Source organism: Orycteropus afer, unplaced genomic scaffold, assembly GCF_000298275.1.
Source record: "Orycteropus afer afer isolate SDZICR_OR568_19922 unplaced genomic scaffold, OryAfe1.0 scaffold00375, whole genome shotgun sequence".
NCBI lineage: Eukaryota > Metazoa > Chordata > Mammalia > Tubulidentata > Orycteropodidae > Orycteropus > Orycteropus afer.
The window spans coordinates 2,537,050-2,557,802 of NW_006921962.1; the positions used below are offsets into that span (position 1 = coordinate 2,537,050).

A 20,753-nucleotide genomic window follows, 5' to 3' on the forward strand; every position below is an offset into this window, starting at 1 on the left:
TTGAATAACAGCCATATTAATGGGTCTTCCTTGTAGGTGTATGGATATTATCCTATCACTGACAGCATTGTACTTCAGGACAGATCTTGAAACATTCTTTGTGATGATGAATGCCACGCCATTCCTTTTCAAACTGTCATTCCCAGCATAGTAGATCACATGGTTGTCGGATTCAAAATGGCCAAAACCAGTCCATTTCAGCTCACTAATGCCGAGGATATCAACCTTTATGCGTTCCATTTCATTTTTGACAACTTCCAATTTTCCTAGATTCATACATCATACATTCCATGTTCCAATGATTAATGGATGTGTGCAGCTGTTTCTCTTCAATTTGAGTGGTGCCACATCAGCAAATGAAAGTCTCGAAGCTTTGCCTTATCCACAGGAATAAGGCTGGGTTTACTCAGATGATGCAGCTCTTTCCCAGTCCTATTTTGAGAGTCTTCTAACCTAACCGGACTATTCATAAAGTTGCACGGTAATGTATCAAACAATGTTTCTTTATTATTCATGAGGTTTTCCCTGCCCAATTCTTTAAGTGGATGGCCTCTTCCTTCTTCCTAGTTTGTCTCAGTGTGTAAGCTGGGCTGATACTTGTACACCATTTGCATCCGGCTGGGTTTGAAACACCAGTGGCTCAGCTTCAAAACTCACATCAGCATGTCACCACAATAGGACAAACCGACAGACAAGTTTGTCTCCCTGTTGGAAACCTCTCGTACCACCCTTACCTGGGTCCCTGCAGCTGACTCCTCCTCTGTCTGGATTCCTGGGCATTTTAATCCCCTTACTCCTGCTCTCCTGCCCTGCTGCTTTGGGCATGCCTGAGTTCCCTCTCCTCACCTGGATTCCTGTGGCTGACTGCTCCTGTCCGGGTTCCTGGCTTTGTATCCCCTTTCTCCCGCTCTCCCGCCCTGCTGCTTTGGGCGTGCCTGGGTTCTCTCTCCTCACCTGTCTGGCTTGGGTTAGGCACACTTTAATCTTCAAAGAGACATCTTTGCTCTTCAGCACTTTAAAGAGACCTTTTGCAGCAGACTACGCAATACCTTGTCTGATTTTCTGATTGCTGCTGCCATTGGTGTTGGTTGTGGAACCGAGTAATATGAAGTCTTTGACAACTTCAAACTTCTCTCCATTTATCATGATGCTGCATATTGCTCCAGTTGTGAGGATTTTTGTTTTCTTTGTGTTGAAGTGCAATCTATACTACAGACTATAATCTTTAATCTTCATCAGTAAGTGCTTCAAGTCATCTTCATTTTCACCAAGCAAGGTGGTGTCATCTGCATATCTCAGGTTGTTAATGAATCTTCCTCCAATCCTGATGCCACATTCTCCTTCATGTAGTCCAGCTTCTTGGATTATTTGCTCAGCAGAGAGATTGAATAAGTATGGTGAAAGGATACAACCCTCATGCCCTCCTTTCCTGATTTTAAATCATGCAGTATCTCCTTGTTCTATTTGAACAACAGCAATAATACAGGCTCTTCATGAGCACAATTAAGTGTTCTGGAATTCCCATTCTTCTCAATGTTAAGCATAATTTGTTATGATCCACATAGTTGAATGCTTTTGCATAGTCCATGAAACACAAGTGAACATTTTTCTGGTAATCTTTGCTTTCAGCTAAGATCCATCTGACATCAGCAATGATATCCTTCATTCCACATCCTCTTCTAAATCCGGCTTGCATTTCTGGAAATTCTCTATCAATATATTACTGCAGCTGTTTTTTAATTATCTTCAGCAAACTTCTACTTGTGTTTGATATTAAGATGTTATTTGATAATTTCTACATTCTATTGATCACCTTTCTTTGGAATGGTTACAAATATGGATTTCTTCTGGTCAGTTGGCCAGATTTCTTGGCATAGATGAGTAAGTGCCTCCAGCACAGAATCTGTTTGTTGAAACATCTCAATGGGTATTCCAACAATTCCTGGAGCTTTGCTTTTTGCCAATTCCTTCAGTGAAGCTTTGACTTCTTCCTTCAATATTTTTGCTCTTAATCATATGCCACCTCCTGAAATGGATGATCATTGACCAATTCTTTTTAGTACAGTTCCTGTATTCCTTCCATATTCTCTTTATGTTTCCTGAATCACTCAATATTTTGCCCATAGAATTTTTCAATATTGTAAATCAAGACTTCTATTTTTTTTCTTCAGTTCCTTCAGCTTGAGAAATGCCAAGTGTGTTCTCCCTTTTTGGTTTTCTAACTCCAGGTCTTTGCACATTTCATTATAATTGACTTTGTCTTCTTGAGCTGCTCTTTGAAATCTGTTCAGGTCTTTTATGTTGTCATTTCTTCCATTTTCTTTAGCTACTGTCAGCTCAAGGGCAAGTTTTAGAGTCTCTTCTGACATCCATTTTTGGTCATTTCTTCTTTTCCTCTCTTTTTAATGAACTTTTTCTTTCTTCATGGATGATGCTCTTGATGTCATCCCACAATTCCTCTGGTTTTCAGTCACTGGTGTTCAATGGATCTAATCTGTTCTTTAGATGGTCTCTAAATTCAGGTGGGATATAATCAATGTCCTATTTTGGCTCTCATGTACTTGTTTTAATTGTCTTCAACTTCAACTTCAACTTGCATATGAGTAGTTGGTGATCTTTTTTAAAGTCACTTCCCAGCTTTGTTTTGGCTGAAGATACTGAGCTACTCCATTGCCTCTTTCCACAGATGGAATCAATCAGACTTCTGTGTACTCCATCTGGCAAAGTCCACATGTATAGCCACCATTTATGTTGTTGTAAAAGGTATTTGCAATGAATAAATTATTGGCTTTTCAAAATTCTATCATGCAATATCCAGTGTCATTTCTATCACCAAGGCCATATTTTCCAACTACTGATGATTTTTCTTTGTTTCTGACTTTTGCCTTCCAATCACCAGTAATAATCAACACAACTTGAATGCATTTTTGGTCAATTTCAGACTGTAGAAGTTGGTAAAAATCTTCAATTTCCTCACCTTTGGCTTTGGTGGTTGCATAAATTTGAATAATAGTAGTATTAACTGGCCTTCCATGTACTGACTAACTGACTGCCATCGAGGCCTATGGGTATTATCCTATCACTGACAGCATTGTACTTGAGACATTCTTTGTGATGATGAATGCCACACCATTCCTCTTCAATTTGTTATTTCCAGCATAATAGATGATTTGGTTTTCTGATTCAAAATGGCCAAAATCAGGCATTTCAACTCACTAATGCCTAGGATATCAATCTTTATGCATTCTATTTCATTTTTGATAACTTCTAATTTTCCTAGATTTATACTTGGTACATTCCATGTTCTGATTATTAAAGATGTTTGCAGCTGTTTCTTCCCATTTTGAATTGTGCCACATAAGAAAGGGAGGTCTCATTTTAAAAATTAAATTCTTATACACATTGAAAGACTTCATCAAAAGTGTAAAAATGAAAGTACAGATTTGGAGAAACTATTTGCCTATGACATATCTGACAAAGGACTTATCTTCAAACCTATAAAATCTTCAATATCTCAACATCAAAAAAAACCAACAATCCAATTCAAAAATGGGCAAGGGATATGAACAGACACTTCACTAAAGATGATATGGTGGTGGTCAACAAATACATGAGAAATTGTTCACAGTCATTAGCTATTGTTGTTGTTGTTGTTATGTGCCGTCGAGTTGGACCCGACTCATAGCAACCCCTCCTTGGGTTTCCAAGGCAGTATCACTACGGAAGTAGATTGCCCCATCTTCCTTCTGAAGAGTGGCTGGTGGATTTGAACCGCCAGCCTTCTGGTTAGCAGTCAAGTGCCTTAGCCACTATGCTATCAGAGCTCCCCATTAGCTATTAGAAAGATACAAATCAAAACAACAATGAGACATCACCTCACCCAAGCAATAATAGCAAAGTTCAACAGGACAGAAAATAACAAATGCTGGCAAGGCTGTGGAGAGATTGGAACTCTCATACACTGCTAGTGGGACCGTAAAATGGTACAACCATTGTGGCAAATGATACTGTGTTTCTTTAAAATACTGAAAATAGAAATACCATTTGATGGTAGGGAAGTCGAAACAACTGCAAGATAGAACTGACTGTTCTAAACTTGGGAAGAAAATTATAAACCACAGAGTAACCTCAAAGAAAAATGATAAACCTTCACATCAAACTAAAAAAGAAGACCAGCACAAATATTTAGCAAATACTAAAACAATAACAATGAAGGAAGTGATAACATGATTCATAAAATGAGTTCAGCACAAAAAATTATGCAGAACTAAGAAATCAGCAACACCACAAAAAAGCACATAACAAAATGACAGCAACAAAATCATACTTGTTGATAATTATACTGCCAAAAGAGTAAAAAAAGAACATACAGATTGGGAAAAGATATTCTGCAACAACATATCTGACAAGGGACTTATCTCTAAAATTTATAGAAAACTCCAACACTTCAACACCAAAAAGCTTAAAAATCCAATTAAAAAATGGGTAGAAAACATGAATAGACACTTCACCAAAGAGGATATTCAGGCAGACCACAAATACATGAAGAAATGCTCACAATCATTAGCCATCAGAGAGATGCAAATCAAAACAACAATGAGATACCATCTCACCCCAACACTAATAGCAAAGTTCAACAAGACAGAAAATAACAAATGCTGGCGAGGGTGTGGATAAATTGGGACTCTCATACACTGCTGATGGGAACGTCAGATGATAAAACCACTGTGGAAAGCTGTATAGCAATTCCTTAAAAAGTTGGAATTAGAAATACCATTGGACCCAGCCATTCCATTATTAGGTATATATCCTAAAGAAGTGACAGCCAGGACAAGAACAGATAAATGCATACCCATGTTTATCACAGCACTATTTGCAGTAGCCAAAAGAAGGAAACAACTGAGGTGTCCATCAACAGAAGAATGGATAACCAAACTATGCCACATATGCACAATGGAATATTGTGCAATCCTAAAGAATAATGTAGAATCTGCAAAACACTGCATAGCATGGATGAACTTGGAGGACATTAGGTTGAGTGAAATAAGGACACACAGAAGGACAAATATAGTATTAGTTCATTATTGCAAGAGCAATCTCTCATAGACAGCCAGACACTATGGGAGAGAGATCCACCAATCTGCCTACTCAAGACCATAGTTTTAGGGGACACCAGACTCAATTGGAACAACAAAATACATAAAAATCTTGTTCTACAACCTGCTTTGCTAAGTAGTGACTAAGGTCTTAAACACTTTCGAGCGGCCACATAAGATGCAGCTAATGGTCCCTTATTGTCGGAAGCAAAGAAGAGTGAAGAAAACCAAGGCATTTGGAAACAGTCAGCCCTAGGACACGATGGACCTTGAGACCAGAAGAACTAGATGGTGCCCAGCTATGAATGCCAACCACTCAGGAAGGGATTAAAACTGGAGATCCTGGATATAGTGGGAGGAAAAACATGGAACAAAATCCAAAAACACAATAATGACTGAATTACTGGTTGGATGGAATCTGGTGGAACCACCAAGACTATAGCCCTGGGATATACATGGGGCCTGGGATAAAACTCACTCTCAAGGGCTGGCTCTCAGCCCAAGAGTAAATAAGACATGCAGAACACTCAACCCAGGGTGATGTACCCACCTACCCTACAGAGATACATCCCTTGGAGCAATCGGCCATCGGGCACCAGAGGAGCAATAGTCACATGGAGGAAAAACTGGACAGACAGGAGTGCATAACTAAGAAGTGCGTGGGGGGGGTGGGGAGTACTGGGAAGGGAGGGGAAGAAAGTGGTAACTGGGGAGTGAAACCAAATCTACCCAAAATGTTCAATGTAAAACAAATTCTGCTCTATAAATTTACACCTAGAGCACAATTAAAAAAAAAAAAAAAATTGAGGTCCGGAAAACACTCCTTCCACATCGTTAAGGTCAACTCTACTTTGAGAAAGAAGCTCTTCCCCATTCATACCTTGAGTGCCTTCTGACTTGAGGGTCTCATCTTCTGGCACTACATCAGAAAAAGTTTCAGGGCTATTCATAAAGTTTTCTAGTAACACAACAAACAGTGTTTCACTGCTATTCATAAGGGCTTCACTGGCCAATTCTTTGAGAGTGATGGCCCCTTCCTTCTTCTGAGTCTGTCTTAGTCTCAAAGCTCCACTGAAACCTGTCCACCATGGGTGACCCTGCTGGTATTTGAAATACTGGTAGCATAGCCTCCAGCCTCACAGCAACATGCAAGCCACCACAGAATGACAAACTGACAGATGAGTGGTGGAGATATATGTACACACACACACACACTTGTTGTTGTTGTTTTTAAGAAAGCACAGTATTTGGAGAATATCTTCTCCATAAATGTACCCTGGTTACCCGAGTACACACTGATTTTTACCTGCTCTAAATTCCTGCTGTATTTATAGTCACAGTTTAATGCTTAATTTTTAAATTACATGTGTATCTGTATATATGCACTCAAGCCAAATTCACTGCCATAGAATTGATTCTGACTCTTGGTGATCTCCATTGGGTTTCCACAGCTATAAATCTTTACATACTGAAGCAGATTGCCTCATCTTCTTCCACAGAGCACCTGGTGGTTTCAGACACTGATCTTTTGGCTAGCAGCCACATGCCTCAACCAGTACATCACCAGAGCTTCATACACACACACACACACACAGTGGATTAATGCTTTTCTTAACAGCTATTGTTTCTTAAAGGTTGTTACCCCTCCCAATTGATCAAACTGCAATATAAGCTCTTTGAGGATGGGAACCATGTCTTTTCCTGCTTGAAGTGCCACACAGTACTTAGCACAATAACAGGTGCTGAAAGCATTTACATTCAATTATACACTGCTTCTTTTTCATGTATGTGAAAAGAGTTTTATCAATACAAGTGGTAGAAAAGTATAGTTCTTCCATTATTGCTTTCTTTCCAATGAAAGACCAACTATAACACAACCCAATTAACTTAGAGGCCAAAATGTCACGTTGTTGTTGTTGTTGTTATGTGCCGTCAAGTCAACCTCCACTCATAGCAACCCCTCCTTGGGTTTCCGAAGTGGAATCACTACAGAAGTAGATTACCCAACCTTCCTTCCACGGAGTGACTGGTGGGTTTGAACCGCCAACCTTTTGGTTAGCAGTCAAGTGCCTTAGGCACTACGCTACACATTAGAGGTATCAATACCAAAGGATGTCATTATTTTTTATTTACCACAATTAATACTAAGTAATATTGAGATTTTTCTAAAGGCAGTGGCTTTTCAAAAATAAAATAATGTTAAGCTTGATATGTGTCAAGAGAGTGAAGGGTCATGGTGAACACACAAGCTCTGAATCACACTGCCTTGGTTGAAAACGTGGCTCCACTATTTGTTAACTACATAACCTTGGGTGGTTGATTTGTCACTTTGTAACCCTGGTTAGTTTCCTTATCTGTGAAGCAGAGATACTAGTCAGGTGATTATTATAAAGTTTAAACATGATGATTCATGTAAAGTTTTTGGAACAATGACTGATAAGCTATCATTAGGTAAGTAAACATTTTTAAATGAAAGAATTTATATCCTCTAAATTACTAGTCATTAAATCATTTTAGCTATCTAGAAATCATACTTACAGAAAATCATCCCTTATGTTTCCATTAAAAGTGCCACACAGACCTAATGTTCTTCTTTTCCATGCACTAGTGAGCTGGATATAAATTCTTTCCCCATCTATAGCAAACAGGATCTTTAAACCAAATGTGGTTTTTAGAAGAATAAATAAGGATGACAGAGTTTTAATTTCAACAATTCCTACAGGAAAAAGAACATACATAAGACAGTTTGGAGATTCACAGGCAATACTCAGAAATGCTAGAGTACAACATCAAGACTCTCCTCCCAAGACACTTCTCCCATGAAGTAAGGGAACCAGGATTGCAGCCCATTATTTCTGCCCCAGCCTCTAGGGCCCATTTTTTGCCTTTTTGTGCCTGCTGCCTTTTATCCATTTTCCTTCCTCTCCTCCTCCCTTTTCAGTTTTCAGGAGACTCTTATCAACCCCTCCTTCAGTTTCCAAGGCAGTATCTCTACAAAAGTAGATTGCCCAATCTTCCTTCCCAGGAGTGGCTGATAGGTTTGAACTACCAACCTTCTGTTTAGTAGTCAAATGCCTTAGGCATGCCACCAGAGCTCCCTATATTTTGAATAGACTAAGATCAACATACAATTTCAGTTGACAAGTATCTCATGACATTATCCATAGACAATTAAAAATCTCCTTTCTTTAAATCCGTGTGTGCACGTGTGTGTGTGTGTGTGTGTAAATAATTTTTCCAAAAAAACTGGTCATGATTCCAAAATGAATTAGCACTTTTGTCAATAATTCCTCATTCTCTTGATACTGTTAGCAAAAAGGGAAACACAGCACTTGACCAACACCATTTTATGAGACACCTTGAGAGACTTTTGTTCAAAACTAAACTGATGACTTTTGCCATCAGAAGTGTTGTTCTTCCCCATACATAACAATTGATCTCTTCCCATGCAGCACAAAGAATGAAGAAAACCAAGGACTCAAGGAAACTGTTAGTCCAAAGGACTAATGGACATAAACCACAGCTTCCATAGCCTGAGACCGGAAGAATTATATGCCTGACTACCATTATAGACTGTTCTGACTAGTATCACAATAGTAGGTCCTGCACAGAATTGGAAAAAAAAAATGTAGAACAAAATTCAAATTCATAAATAAGACCTAACTTACTGGTCTGACAGAGTCTGCAGGAACCCCTGAGACTATGGTGCTTAAACACCCTTCAAACTTCAAACTAAAACCACTCCTGAAGATCACATTATAGCCAAACAATAGACAGGTAGTGTCTAAGGCATTTGACTGCTAACCAGAAGGTTAGTGCTTCAAACCTACCAGCCACTCCTCAGAAGAAAGATTGGGTGATCTACTTCTGTAGTGATACTGTCTTGGAAACTTAAGGAGGTGCCACTATGAGTAGGATCTGACTCCACAGTGGTGAGTTGTTTTTTTTTTTTTTTTAATAAAGTGAGCAGTAACACTCAAAAGGAATATCCACCTCAGGACAATCAACTATACAAGACCAAAATGGTACCATTTGCCCAAAACTAAAGTTCAGAAGGCAAGTAGGAGCAGGAAAGATGGGTAAATGGAAACAAGAAACCCAGGGAGGAAGTTGGGTGTGTGCTTGCACATGGAGGGGATTGCAACCAATGTTATAAAGCAAGCTGTGTATAAACTGTTGAATAGAAAACTAATTTGCTCTGTAAACTTCAACCTAAATCATAATAAAGTATTCCAAAACAAAACTCACTGCCATCAAGTCAGATTCGACTCATAGCGACCCCTCCTTGGGTTTCTGAGGTGATATCTCTACGGCAGTAGATTGCCCAACCTTCCTTCTGGGAAGTGCTTCATGAGTTTGAGCCACCAGCCTTCCGGTTAGCAGTCCTATGCCTTAGCCACTAGGCCACTAGAGCTCTTAATAAAGTGTTACTTTTAAAAAAAAGAAAGAAAGTGTTGTTGTTCATCTGTCTGGTGTCCTTGTCACAGTCTCTATCATCAACCTGGTCACCAAAGCCAGTAACCAGAGAATCATTCTCTGATCATTCCATCTCCCTCACTACCCTCACTGCATGTAACCCCAATTCAAACAATCACTAAGTTGAAGTCAATTTTTTTTCCTAAACATTCTTTCAATCTATCCTCTTTTGTCCATCTTTACTGTCCCCACCCAAGGTCTGTTCTTCCTCATTCTTTGCATGTCCTACTTTAATAACATCCTAACTGTTCTCCACATCTCCTATCATCTCTCAAATCTACTTCCACACTGTTGCACTGTTATCATAATTTTATTAACAAAAAAGTTCTACGTCAGTCTTCTTTAAATTTGGTCTTTTACGTAAAAAATGGCCAAATAATGGCAATTTCATATGGTTCAGCTTCGTGCATGATCAAGTTCAAATTCCTTAGCATGACATCTGAATAGGGGGATTGTGTAATTTGTAATATAAACTGGGAAATTTCTGAGAGTGACAGTATTATTACAAATATTCTGGAACACAGGCCTGTCCCAGAAAAATCACAAGGTATCACAGCCTATGCATAAGGCCTTCCCTAATCTCATCACTGCTTCTTCCTTCATCTCCTCTTCTGATACTCTCCATTATCCTCTTAATGCTAAAGCAGTGCCAAACTAGTTACAGTTTCCCCTGAACATACTGCACATTTTCATACCTCCTTGCTCTTCATGGAACACTTACCCCACCTTCTTCATCTGGGTAGTTCCTGTTTTAAATGTCCAATGAGATATCACCTCTTTTAGAAAACACCTGGTGCACATTCCTCCCCAAGGCTAGTGGGGCTGCTCCCCATTTAGACTTCCAAAATCCCTATGCACAGTTTCAAGTTCATCATATTTGATTGTAAGTGGCTGGATGCTCGTCTCTCTCCTCTTCTGAACTCTGTACCATTCAAAGTGTATATTAGGTTCTATAAACATGATATCTCCACTATCTCTAGCAGAGGATCTAGTTTTGCATAGAAACTCCACAAAGGTTGGATTAGTCAACCAATAGGAAAAGACCCTGTCACTCTTTGGAGGGAAGATGGGGCAATCTACTTCTGCAGTGATACTGCCTTCCAACTCAACAGCAGTGAGTTTTTTCAGTGTTTTGTGTTTATTGTTCATGGAAAGAAAGTGTATCAGTTTTGCTTCTTACCATTCAGATTGAGGCCTTGATTAGGGCTAGTCAGGATTTGTCCTCCCCTACTAAGTGTTACTTGTTTGCTAAAATCATCCTCCAGAATTAGAGTTATGGAATGAAGGCATACCAAGCCAAGGTTCTGCATAAAAATCAAATTACCAATTAAAGGAGTGAGGGAGAGATGGAGACAGAGACAAATAAATTTTAAAAGTTTCTAATAAAATTCCAATAATTATGTTTTCCATAGCACATTCACTTGTCTATTTAATTGGTATATTAAACATAAAAATATACAATAACAATAACCAAGAGAATTAGGATTCTATGTAGAAAATTAATTCAGACTCTGACATATTGCAAAGAAAAAAATCAAGCAGAAAGAAAATATTTCAGAACTTCCAGTAGAAATAACATCTTAAAATAAAACTAGTAAATTAAAGATTTAGGCAAAATTTTGACAAGCTGATTTAAAGAAATGAATGAATAAAAGATCTTAGTTTTCTGTTTACAAACTATTGCTGTGCTTTTTATTTCAAGAAAAAAACCTAAAATAAGTTTTCCAGCATGATAAGAAATCATCCTATGTGTTTGGAATGATATGAAATCTGTTCAATCCTGTCAAAAATCATCACATTAAAATTTAGCTCCATTATGCAATCATGCATTTAATGTCCATAAATGACACATAGAAAATGTCACTTAGAAAAAAAAACTGCAATTAAATATACAGTAGTTCATCTAATCTATGACACATATTTGTTTTCACATTTTAACAAAAATGAGGGTATAGCAGAATCAATGACGTGTCATAGATTAATCATCAGCATTTTTTTTCATTATAGTATATAAAACAATGGCACATCTTAACAACCAATACTATCTTAGTTGTAAAGAAAATAACTATAGCCATTTATGTTATTATTATTAATCTAGGTAAAAAGTTTGAGCCTCTCCCCAAAAAATGTGGATACCTCCAGTCACTTTGAGATTAAAGAAAGGTATTTTCCTTACCTGCTCACAGGGAGCTTTCTGTAAAGTGATTGTGAATCTGTCTTTTCCAGTGCCTTTCAGAAGGATATACTGGCATATGCCAATGAAAGAATAATGCCGACCATCAAAAGTTGTAAAATGAGAATCACCCACAACAGAGCATTGAACTACAAAAAAAGGTGTGTGTGTGGGGAGGGCAAGCAGGAAGAGATAGATTGAGAAGGAAGAAGAGAAGAAGGAAGAAATTACATTCCTACTTCCTTAAAAAGTAGGACATCATCTTAGAATAAATTATCATATATCAAAAAGAAATTCTAAAATTTACTGGCTTGAAAAATTACTAGATTAAATTATATTATTAAAATTAATTTATAATTTGTTAAATGATAGCTCTTCCACACTATTTTTAAGCTTTGTAGTATTTGAACTGTTTAAATGAATTTTTACCAAATTGGCCTGCTCAGTTACCATTTATTCAATTTTCCATTTATTCTTTGAACAACCTTCATTGATGCATCATTATATCTATTGATAAGTATGAAGTATCTTCATTAAAAATAATGCTACATTCACCTCTACATTAAAGAAAATATCTCATAAAAATATATTTTAAATGATTACCTGGACAGTCATGTTCAGTACAGTTCCAAATTCCACCAACACAGACACTAAATGAAATTTTAAAAATGTTAATCTACTGGTATTGAGAAACTATGTCAATGTTTGCATCAGTGTGTTGATTAATATATCAAAATATATCATGTTCACAGGTTCATTAGTTTGGACTGGTAAAGATTGTCTTGACTTGAAAAATATCTCTGCAAAACCTCAAAAGACGGATAACTGGTTGGTTGTTACCGAAATTATTATCTATTACATATCACACTTAAACATTGCCAAAGATGATACAAGAGGAGAACAGAATCACCAAGAACAAAATGTTAGGTAAACAAAGGATTTCTCTTTTATGCCCTTCTCTCAACAATCAGACTTTAAAAAAAAAAAAAAAAGTCACATATAATCCTGAACAAAATGGGGATAATGCAGACCATAATTTCAAATTTTCATAGGATATAGATATTCTTAAGCCATGGAGGCTGGATGAATTCTGAAACTATTGCTCTGAGATAATCTTCAAACTTTAAACCAAAAATATCCCATGAAGTGTTCTTAAAACAAAACAGTAGTCTAGCTTGACTAGTAAAAATTTCTACCTTGAATAATGTGCTCTTTTAAGATCTAGCTACATGCAATCAAAATTACAACAGTGATTCAAAAGATTAGATAGGAAACTTAGGGGGCAGTGAGTTTATAGAGAAGGAACAACTTGGAAAAGAAGGAGAACATTTGCCCAACTCAAAGACTGTAATCAGCGTCACTGAACTGTACCCATACAAATTGTTGGATTGATGTATGTTGAGTATCATAGAGTCCCAAGAACAACAAACATAAATAATAAAAATAAGTTATACACAAAAACGTATTTGACTATATAGTTAGAGTATGAAGATTAATACGTTTTCTCTCCTACTAATGTCCAAATTAAGAAAATTGATTTTGAGGCTCATAAGACATAAAAGAGAGAAAAGACATGTCCTCTCATGTAAGATAAATTCTCCCTTCCACTCTCACAAAGTAGACCTGAGATTTGGAGGAAAGAAACAGAGTACCTGCAAGTCAGGAACTCAAATCAGCATTAAGAACATGGTTAGTGATCCACTCTCCCTTCACTTATACATACTGACAATGAGTAATAACATCAATGATGACATTTAGATTTTAGTTTCTTCTTGCAATTCTACAGGAGGTATATCATATTTTGCAATAGTCTTACTTTAGCTAATTTAATAAATTCTAAATGTTTTTATTCATGGCCAAATATTAGTGGTACAAAGAGTAATTTTTTAAAGTACAGTAGAGAGGCCCAGCAGCACCAGTAAATTCTAAATATATCTTCAAGTTAGTGATTACAAATAATAAGAAAATGCAACAGACACATTACACGGGTATAAGATTTTATGGAAATACCAAAGAAGTAATAAGACTTACATCATACTAGAAAATATAGATGCCCCCCCCCCCCCCGCTTCATGGAGTCTAAATAAAATGTAAATCATGTCTTGAAGTTTTTGGAAGAAAATCAATAATAAGTATACTCTTTTAAGCATTTGTCATGTTAAAGTGTCAGCTAGTCAGGTAAGCAGAAATAATTGTCTGTACGTTGATCACATACCATTCAGTACATTCTTGTTCAATTTTTGAACCAACTGAATAAGCTAATCCATGAAAAATACATGGGCAATTTTCCAGGGAGATGCAAGTTCCATTGTCCATTATGAGGCCTATTTAAGAAAAATATTAATCAAATTTTATAAAGAAATAATAAAGATTATATTTTTTTAAAATTAATAATACACTCAAGTTTTGTTGAACACATGCTTGCTTGCACTAGGTGATAAGGATATAAATTCTTTACTTTCAGGAAGGTTACCCACAACCTAGCTCTGTCTCAATCAGTCGTACCTTATTTAAGAGTCTATTTCCAGTGGTTTTCAACTTCCTTATCCCACAATATGCCATCAAAAACTAAAAGTTGACCATTCAGCAAACTGATACCTTAACAAATTTTCTTGCTTTTGAGAGGAGAGGAAAAGGAGGAGAGAATATTTCATTGTTTAAATCTCCATTTATTCTGAGATGAGACAGACTTACACTATAGTCAGACAGATAATAAAGAGGTAGACAGCACTGCTCAATGGGTCACTTCAGTGAACTGCATTTGTCATTATCTGAAACAAGTATAAGAGATTGGCTAGAGCTTAAATCAACCATGTTACAAAGTACATAGTTTTCTTCAACTGATCTTTTTCTTTTTTTATAACAAGACTTCCTAGAGGAAGGAGCCTTGGTTTATATTTTGGAGTATAGACTTACATTCTTATACAAACTTTTCATCTCACTGTTGACTGGTAATGCAAGTTCAGAACTGGCACTGGTCTACAGACCATACTTTGAGTAGCACTGACTGAACAATGGTCTAAGGTCAATAGATCTGGGTTCGAACTACATGAGCTTAGAAAAATCATCAACTATATCTGGTATTCTATTTTTTTTTAATCTGTAAAAACAAGTGTTGGAATAAATCCTCAATTGCCTATATAAATATCTATTATTACAGCAGAGGTAGTCCAAAATTTAAATCCACCTCTATCACTTACTATGGTAGTTTTTGTCTATCTGAGTCTCAGTTTTATGATAACTGAAAGATTAGATAACTTAGGGGAAAAACAGCTGGCCATCAATTATTAGTTCTGTTTCTCAGCGATGCTAATCTGAAGTTGATATAAATAGCAATATAGATGTGATGAAATAGTGTTATTTACTTGATTTTTTTTATTTTAAACAGTATTTATCTAGAGGACATTCAAGTGTTTCATAAATCATGTTTACTATAACATACTTTAACTATGGAAAAAATGTAAGATAAAGGATATCATCTGATTTGGTATCATACAGAAAATTTACATTCATAAAGATATGAATACAAATTTCATGATTTCAGGACTTAATCTCTCAGACTTTCACCTTGGTTAATAATTTCTTAAGTCTTCAGCATTACTTTAGATCCAGTGCACAATATTATCACTTTCAATCCTTGATCTCAAGAAATATGCCCTTCACATATAGAACACAGGAATTGTTCATCTTTGCATCCCCTACATCTAGTATAATAAGAAGCCTGTAGAAGTTACTCAATAAATATTTGTGGAGTTATGTTAACATGAAAAATTTAAGATAAATTTAAGAGAACATTTAATGAGAACTAATTAATATGGTACAGAAAATGTATATTAGAGAAATTCAGAAAATCAGAGTACCTAGGAAAAGTCTTAAAATAGAGGAAGAACTTTATTTAAGTCTTGGAAGATGGATAGAATATGACTAAGAGCAGAGGGGGTATAAAACAATTATGGCTTGGGCAAACAATACGTGAAATAATCACAAAAGGAAAAAATATCCATGCAAGACCTTTTGCATAATAAAACTATATTCAGGGCTAAAAATCTTATGCTAGAAAAATGTGAAGACCTTCTCTGGATACTTTCATCTTTGAAAAAGCAAGAAAAGAAATTATGAAATATTTGCCATATATACTTTCAGGTTTCTAGATTCCAAATTCTCTGGGAAACCTACAAGGAAATGAACCTTTTATTAAAGACAAACAGACATTGCTCCTTATCATTTCAAGTGTCAAATTCTAAAAGAGTAAAAAATTGCAGCAATGCTAATGGCATGGGGAAGACATCGGAGATTAATCTCAGAACACTGAGTAACAGTCGGCATGAGGCAAAAATGAGGCACTTACCATCTGGACAGTAACAACCATCAAGACAATGGAGATTGCTCCCAAGACATTCCTTTTCAAATGTGCAGGTTGGTGGGCAACAACTGATACAATCCCGATGGACAAAGCTATCATCACATTTATCAGCTAAAATGAGAAAAAAGGGAACAGTAAGTCAACTTCATTCACCTCTCTTTCAAAAATTATTACCGTATTTCAAAAAGTATCCAAGTTTACAAATCACTTACTATTACATCAACAACGAATATTTGCAAATCATTAATTTTGAGTACTGATAAGTTTCCAGTACCAGGATAGTCTAAAAGTAACAGAAGTACACAGGACTTAGTCCTCAAAGTGACAGCTTTGCTTTTTAACCCTTTAAAGAGGTCTTTTGCAGCACATTTGCCCAATGTAACACATTGCTTGATTTCTGGACAGCTGCTTTCATGGGCATCACCTATGGATCCAAGTAAAATGAAATCTTTGACAACTTCAATATGTTCTCTAACATCATGTTGCTTATTGATCCACTTTGGAGGATTTTTGTTTTGAGGTGTAATCCATACTGAAGACTGAAGTCTTTGATCTTCATCATTAAGTGCTTCAAGTCATCTTCACTTTCAGCAAACAAGATTGTGTCATCTGCATATCACAAGCTGTTAACTAGTCTTCCTCCATCTTGATGCCACATTCTTCTTCATATAGTCCAGTTTCTTAGATTATTTGCTCAGCATACAGACTGAATAAGTATGGTGAAAGGATACAACCCTGATGCACACCTTTTCTCATTTTAAACCACTCAGTATCCCCTTGTTCTGTTTGAACGATAGCCTCTTTGTCTATGCACAGGTTCTGAATGAGCACAATGAAGTGTTCTGGAATTCCCATTCCTCACAGTGTTATCTATAATCTATTATGATCCACACGGTTGATTGCTTTTGAATAGTCAATAAAACACAGGTAAATATCTTTCTGATATTCTTTGCTTTCAGCCAAGATCCATCATCAGCAATGATATCCCTCATTCCACATCCTCCTCCAAATATGGCTTGAATTTCTGGCAATTCCCAGTCTATGTACTGTTGCAACAATTTTTTAATTGTTTTTTAGCAAAATTTTGCTTGCATGTGATATTAATATTTTTTGAGAATTTTTGCCTTCTGTTGGATCATCTTTATTTGAAACAGGCACAAAAATCAATCTCTTCTGGTCAGTTGGCCAGGTAGCTGTCTTTCAAATTTATTGGCATAGATGTGTCAGCACTTCCAGAGTGCATTCATATGCTGTAACAGCTCAATTGGTATTTGAGGAGGCTTGTTTATACTAATGTCTTCAGTGCAGTGTGAACTTCTTCCTTCAATACCCTCAGTTCTTTATGTCACTGTGAAGACCAAGGAGTGCCTAACCCAAGCCATGGCATTTTGAGTCACATTCTTTACATGTGAAAAAGGAAGACCAAAGAGGAATAGATGCCTTTGAATTACGTATTGGTGAAGAATATTGAATATATCATGGACTGACAGAAGAACAAACAAATCTTTCTTGGAAGATGTACAGCCAGAATGTTCCTTGAAGTGAAGATGGCAGGACTTCATCACATGTACTTTGGACATGTTATCAGGAGGGGCCAGTCCCTGGAGAAGGACATCATTCTTCATAAAGTGGAGGGACAGTGAAAAAGGAAGACCCTCAGCTATATGCATTGACACAGTGACTGCAATAATGGGCTCAAACACAGCAAAGACTTTAGGAAGGTGCAGGAACGGCAGTGTTTTGTCCTATGGTACATAGGGTTGCTGAGTTGGAACTGACTAGATGGCACCTAACAACAACACAGGACTTGGAAAACAACAAAACATACTGCAAGCTGGAAAGTCATCTCTCCAGTCTTGAATAGGGTAGCCAGCATGAGAACAGGCTCTTGCATACTCCGTGGCTGCTCGACAATAAGTATTATCATCATCAGTTCTGGAAAGTAATAGAAAAAATAAAGTAGAGCCAGAATCACACAGGAAATACTGACAGAAACTATGTCTCTGAGTTCCTGATCCCTAATAATGCTTAGTGTTTGGTGAAGACTCCAAAATTAACTGATGCCCACATTTGTCTCTCATAACATACCCTACTAAGCACACTAATGTAGAAAACATGTAAACTTGGAATCCCAACTACAATGGTCTAGAAACATTGTTTTCATCAAAGTCTTTCAATAATTTGAGTCAAGAGATTATCTATATTAAAAAAGATTTCTATTTTGACATTCTCATTATAATCCTTGCATGTATTTTTGTTGCCCCCAAAGCAACCCATATTTTAGATTTTAATAAATTGTATTATAATTGATAAAAATCTTCAATGATAAAAACATCAATGAATCACCTCATAATATGGATGAATTTGGAGGACATTATACTGGGTGAAATAAGTCAATCATAGAAAGAGTAATATTGTATTAGTCCATTATTATAAAAAGTCAAAGAAAGGTTTACATAGGAAAGGACTTTTCTTTGCTGGTTACCAGGGAAGGAAGGGAAAAAATATGGATTGTTAAGAGACAAGTGTTGATAAGGGTAGAAAGAAAAGCAATATAACAAAAGTATGTGACTAGCACAATGTCAGTAAGGAAAAGGAAGATACAGAGAGGTGCATAAGAGGTACAGACAATAAAGATAAATACTATGACATGCACAATACTTCATTATCAGTAATAGCAAATGCCAATCTATAGTGGATACACAAGTAGACAATCAGGAAGATCAGGTATGCATAGGCGAATGGGAATATACCCATAACCATACATAGGTTTGGTAGACAATACTCCTGCTTACACATTTGTATGTGCTATAAAAATGTCCATATGCAGCATGAAGCTAATGGGGGGGGGAGCAAACTTAGGATACCTTCTTAGTCACAACTAAGCACTTTGAGGGAGTGAGTCTCTGGGCATGCAGGCTGGGGACCATGGTCATGGGGGACTTCAAGCTCAATGATGACAACATAGTACACAAAAATACTGTTCTACATCTTACTTCAGTGAGTAGTGACTGGGGTCGTAAAAGCTTGTGAGTGGCCATCTAAGATGCAACTATTAGTATCTCCTAATCTGGAGCAAAGAATAGTGAAGAAAATCAAAGACACATGGAAACAGTTAGTCCAAAGGACTAATGGACCATGAGAACCCCAGCCTATATATAATCCTGAGAGCAGAACAAGTAGATGGTACCAAGATACCAATGCCAACCACTTGGAAAGGAATTAAAATTGGAAATCCTGGATAGAGTTGGAGAAAAATGTGGAATGAAATTTAAAACATAAAAGAGATCAGGTTTACTGGTTGGATAGAAATTGGTGACACCCCTGAGATGTGGCCCCTTGTCACTCTTCAGGCCTGGAATTGAACTCACTCCTGTGGCTTAACTCTGAGCCAAACTGTAGACAGGCCTACAAGCTGATCATCTACATCAGGGAGATGCACTCCTTAGAACAATCAACCATGGGAGAGCAAAAGGGCAACCTTTGCACAGGGAGAAAGGTAGGGAGGCAGGAATGCATAGGCAAGGGAAAGAGTAACCACAGGGAGGAAGTAGGAGGAGAGCTGTTACACTGTGGACAATGTAATCAGTGTCACAAAACAAAACGAATATGAACTGCTGAATGTAAAATGAATCCGCTTTGCAAAATTTCACCCAAATCACAGTAAAAAGTTAAAAAAAAACCTGTTGTTGTTGTTGTTGTTATGTGCCGTCGAGTCGGCCCCGACTCATAGCGACCCCTCCTTGGGTTTCCGAGGCAGTATCACTACGGAAGTAGGATTGCCCAACCTTCCTTTAGCACAACAAAATCATCAAATGTGAAAATTATTTCCAAGATACCATGCTACTTATAATGCACATGTTGGATTAAAAATCCATAATCCCAAAAATATGTTCATTGTTCCTTAAAGTTCCTTGTAATAATATCCTAAAGCATTTGTGAAAGATTATATAAATAACTTTTAACCTAATATTTAAAATAAGATTTTGAATTCTTTCAAGTTTAAATTACTAAAGCTAATTACTTTAAAACTTTGATTCAAAAATAAATAATCTCTAGCTTTTATAATCACTTTATAAACTACCCCAAACAATCATTTACTATAAGAGTTCTACCAATTCCCAAACCAGATTAACAAGGCATCTATAAAATAAGCAGTGTTTATAACAAAGTAGTGGGCTTGTTTTTCAACCCAAATGAAACCCCCAATTCAATATTTAAATATCTTACAAGATAATAACCTTAAGAATGTTGTATTTTTAGATAGATGGGTGGACAGGCTGAAGTATTAGGTATGTCTATGAAGCGGGGAGTATACCCAAGAACATGTATAGGGTTGGCAGACAACGGTCCTATAAGTTTATGTGTATGATCTGAATTCCCAGGTGTATAGTAGAGTTGACAAGGAGCAAGGTTGTAGTCACTGCTTGTTCACAGCCAGCTACCAAGAGGAACTGAGTAGTTGAACCTGTGTGCTCAGGACCATAATCACAGGGGACATCAAGCTCAGTTGGCATAACATACTACACAAAACACTGTTTCACCTCCTACTTTGGTGAGTAGCGAGTGGGATCTTAAAAGCTTGCAAGCTGCCATCTAGATGCAATGATGGGTCTCTCCTCATCCAGAGCAAAGAAGAATGAAG

At 36.8% G+C, this 20,753-nt stretch overlaps 1 protein-coding gene across 1 annotated transcript in view; it reads right to left on the bottom strand.

Moving 5' to 3' along the window:
• Window positions 1-20,753, bottom strand: part of OTOGL (otogelin like) — a 251,434-nt gene that overhangs the window by 197,959 nt on the left and 32,722 nt on the right. The window contains exons 11-17 of the mRNA XM_007953174.2: window positions 17,937-18,043; window positions 16,094-16,219; window positions 13,961-14,069; window positions 12,349-12,395; window positions 11,749-11,894; window positions 10,753-10,876; window positions 7,635-7,812 (exon numbers count right to left, since the gene is read on the bottom strand). Coding sequence (XP_007951365.2) covers window positions 7,635-7,812; window positions 10,753-10,876; window positions 11,749-11,894; window positions 12,349-12,395; window positions 13,961-14,069; window positions 16,094-16,219; window positions 17,937-18,043 — 837 coding nt within the window. The remainder of the gene's footprint in view (window positions 1-7,634; window positions 7,813-10,752; window positions 10,877-11,748; window positions 11,895-12,348; window positions 12,396-13,960; window positions 14,070-16,093; window positions 16,220-17,936; window positions 18,044-20,753) is intronic.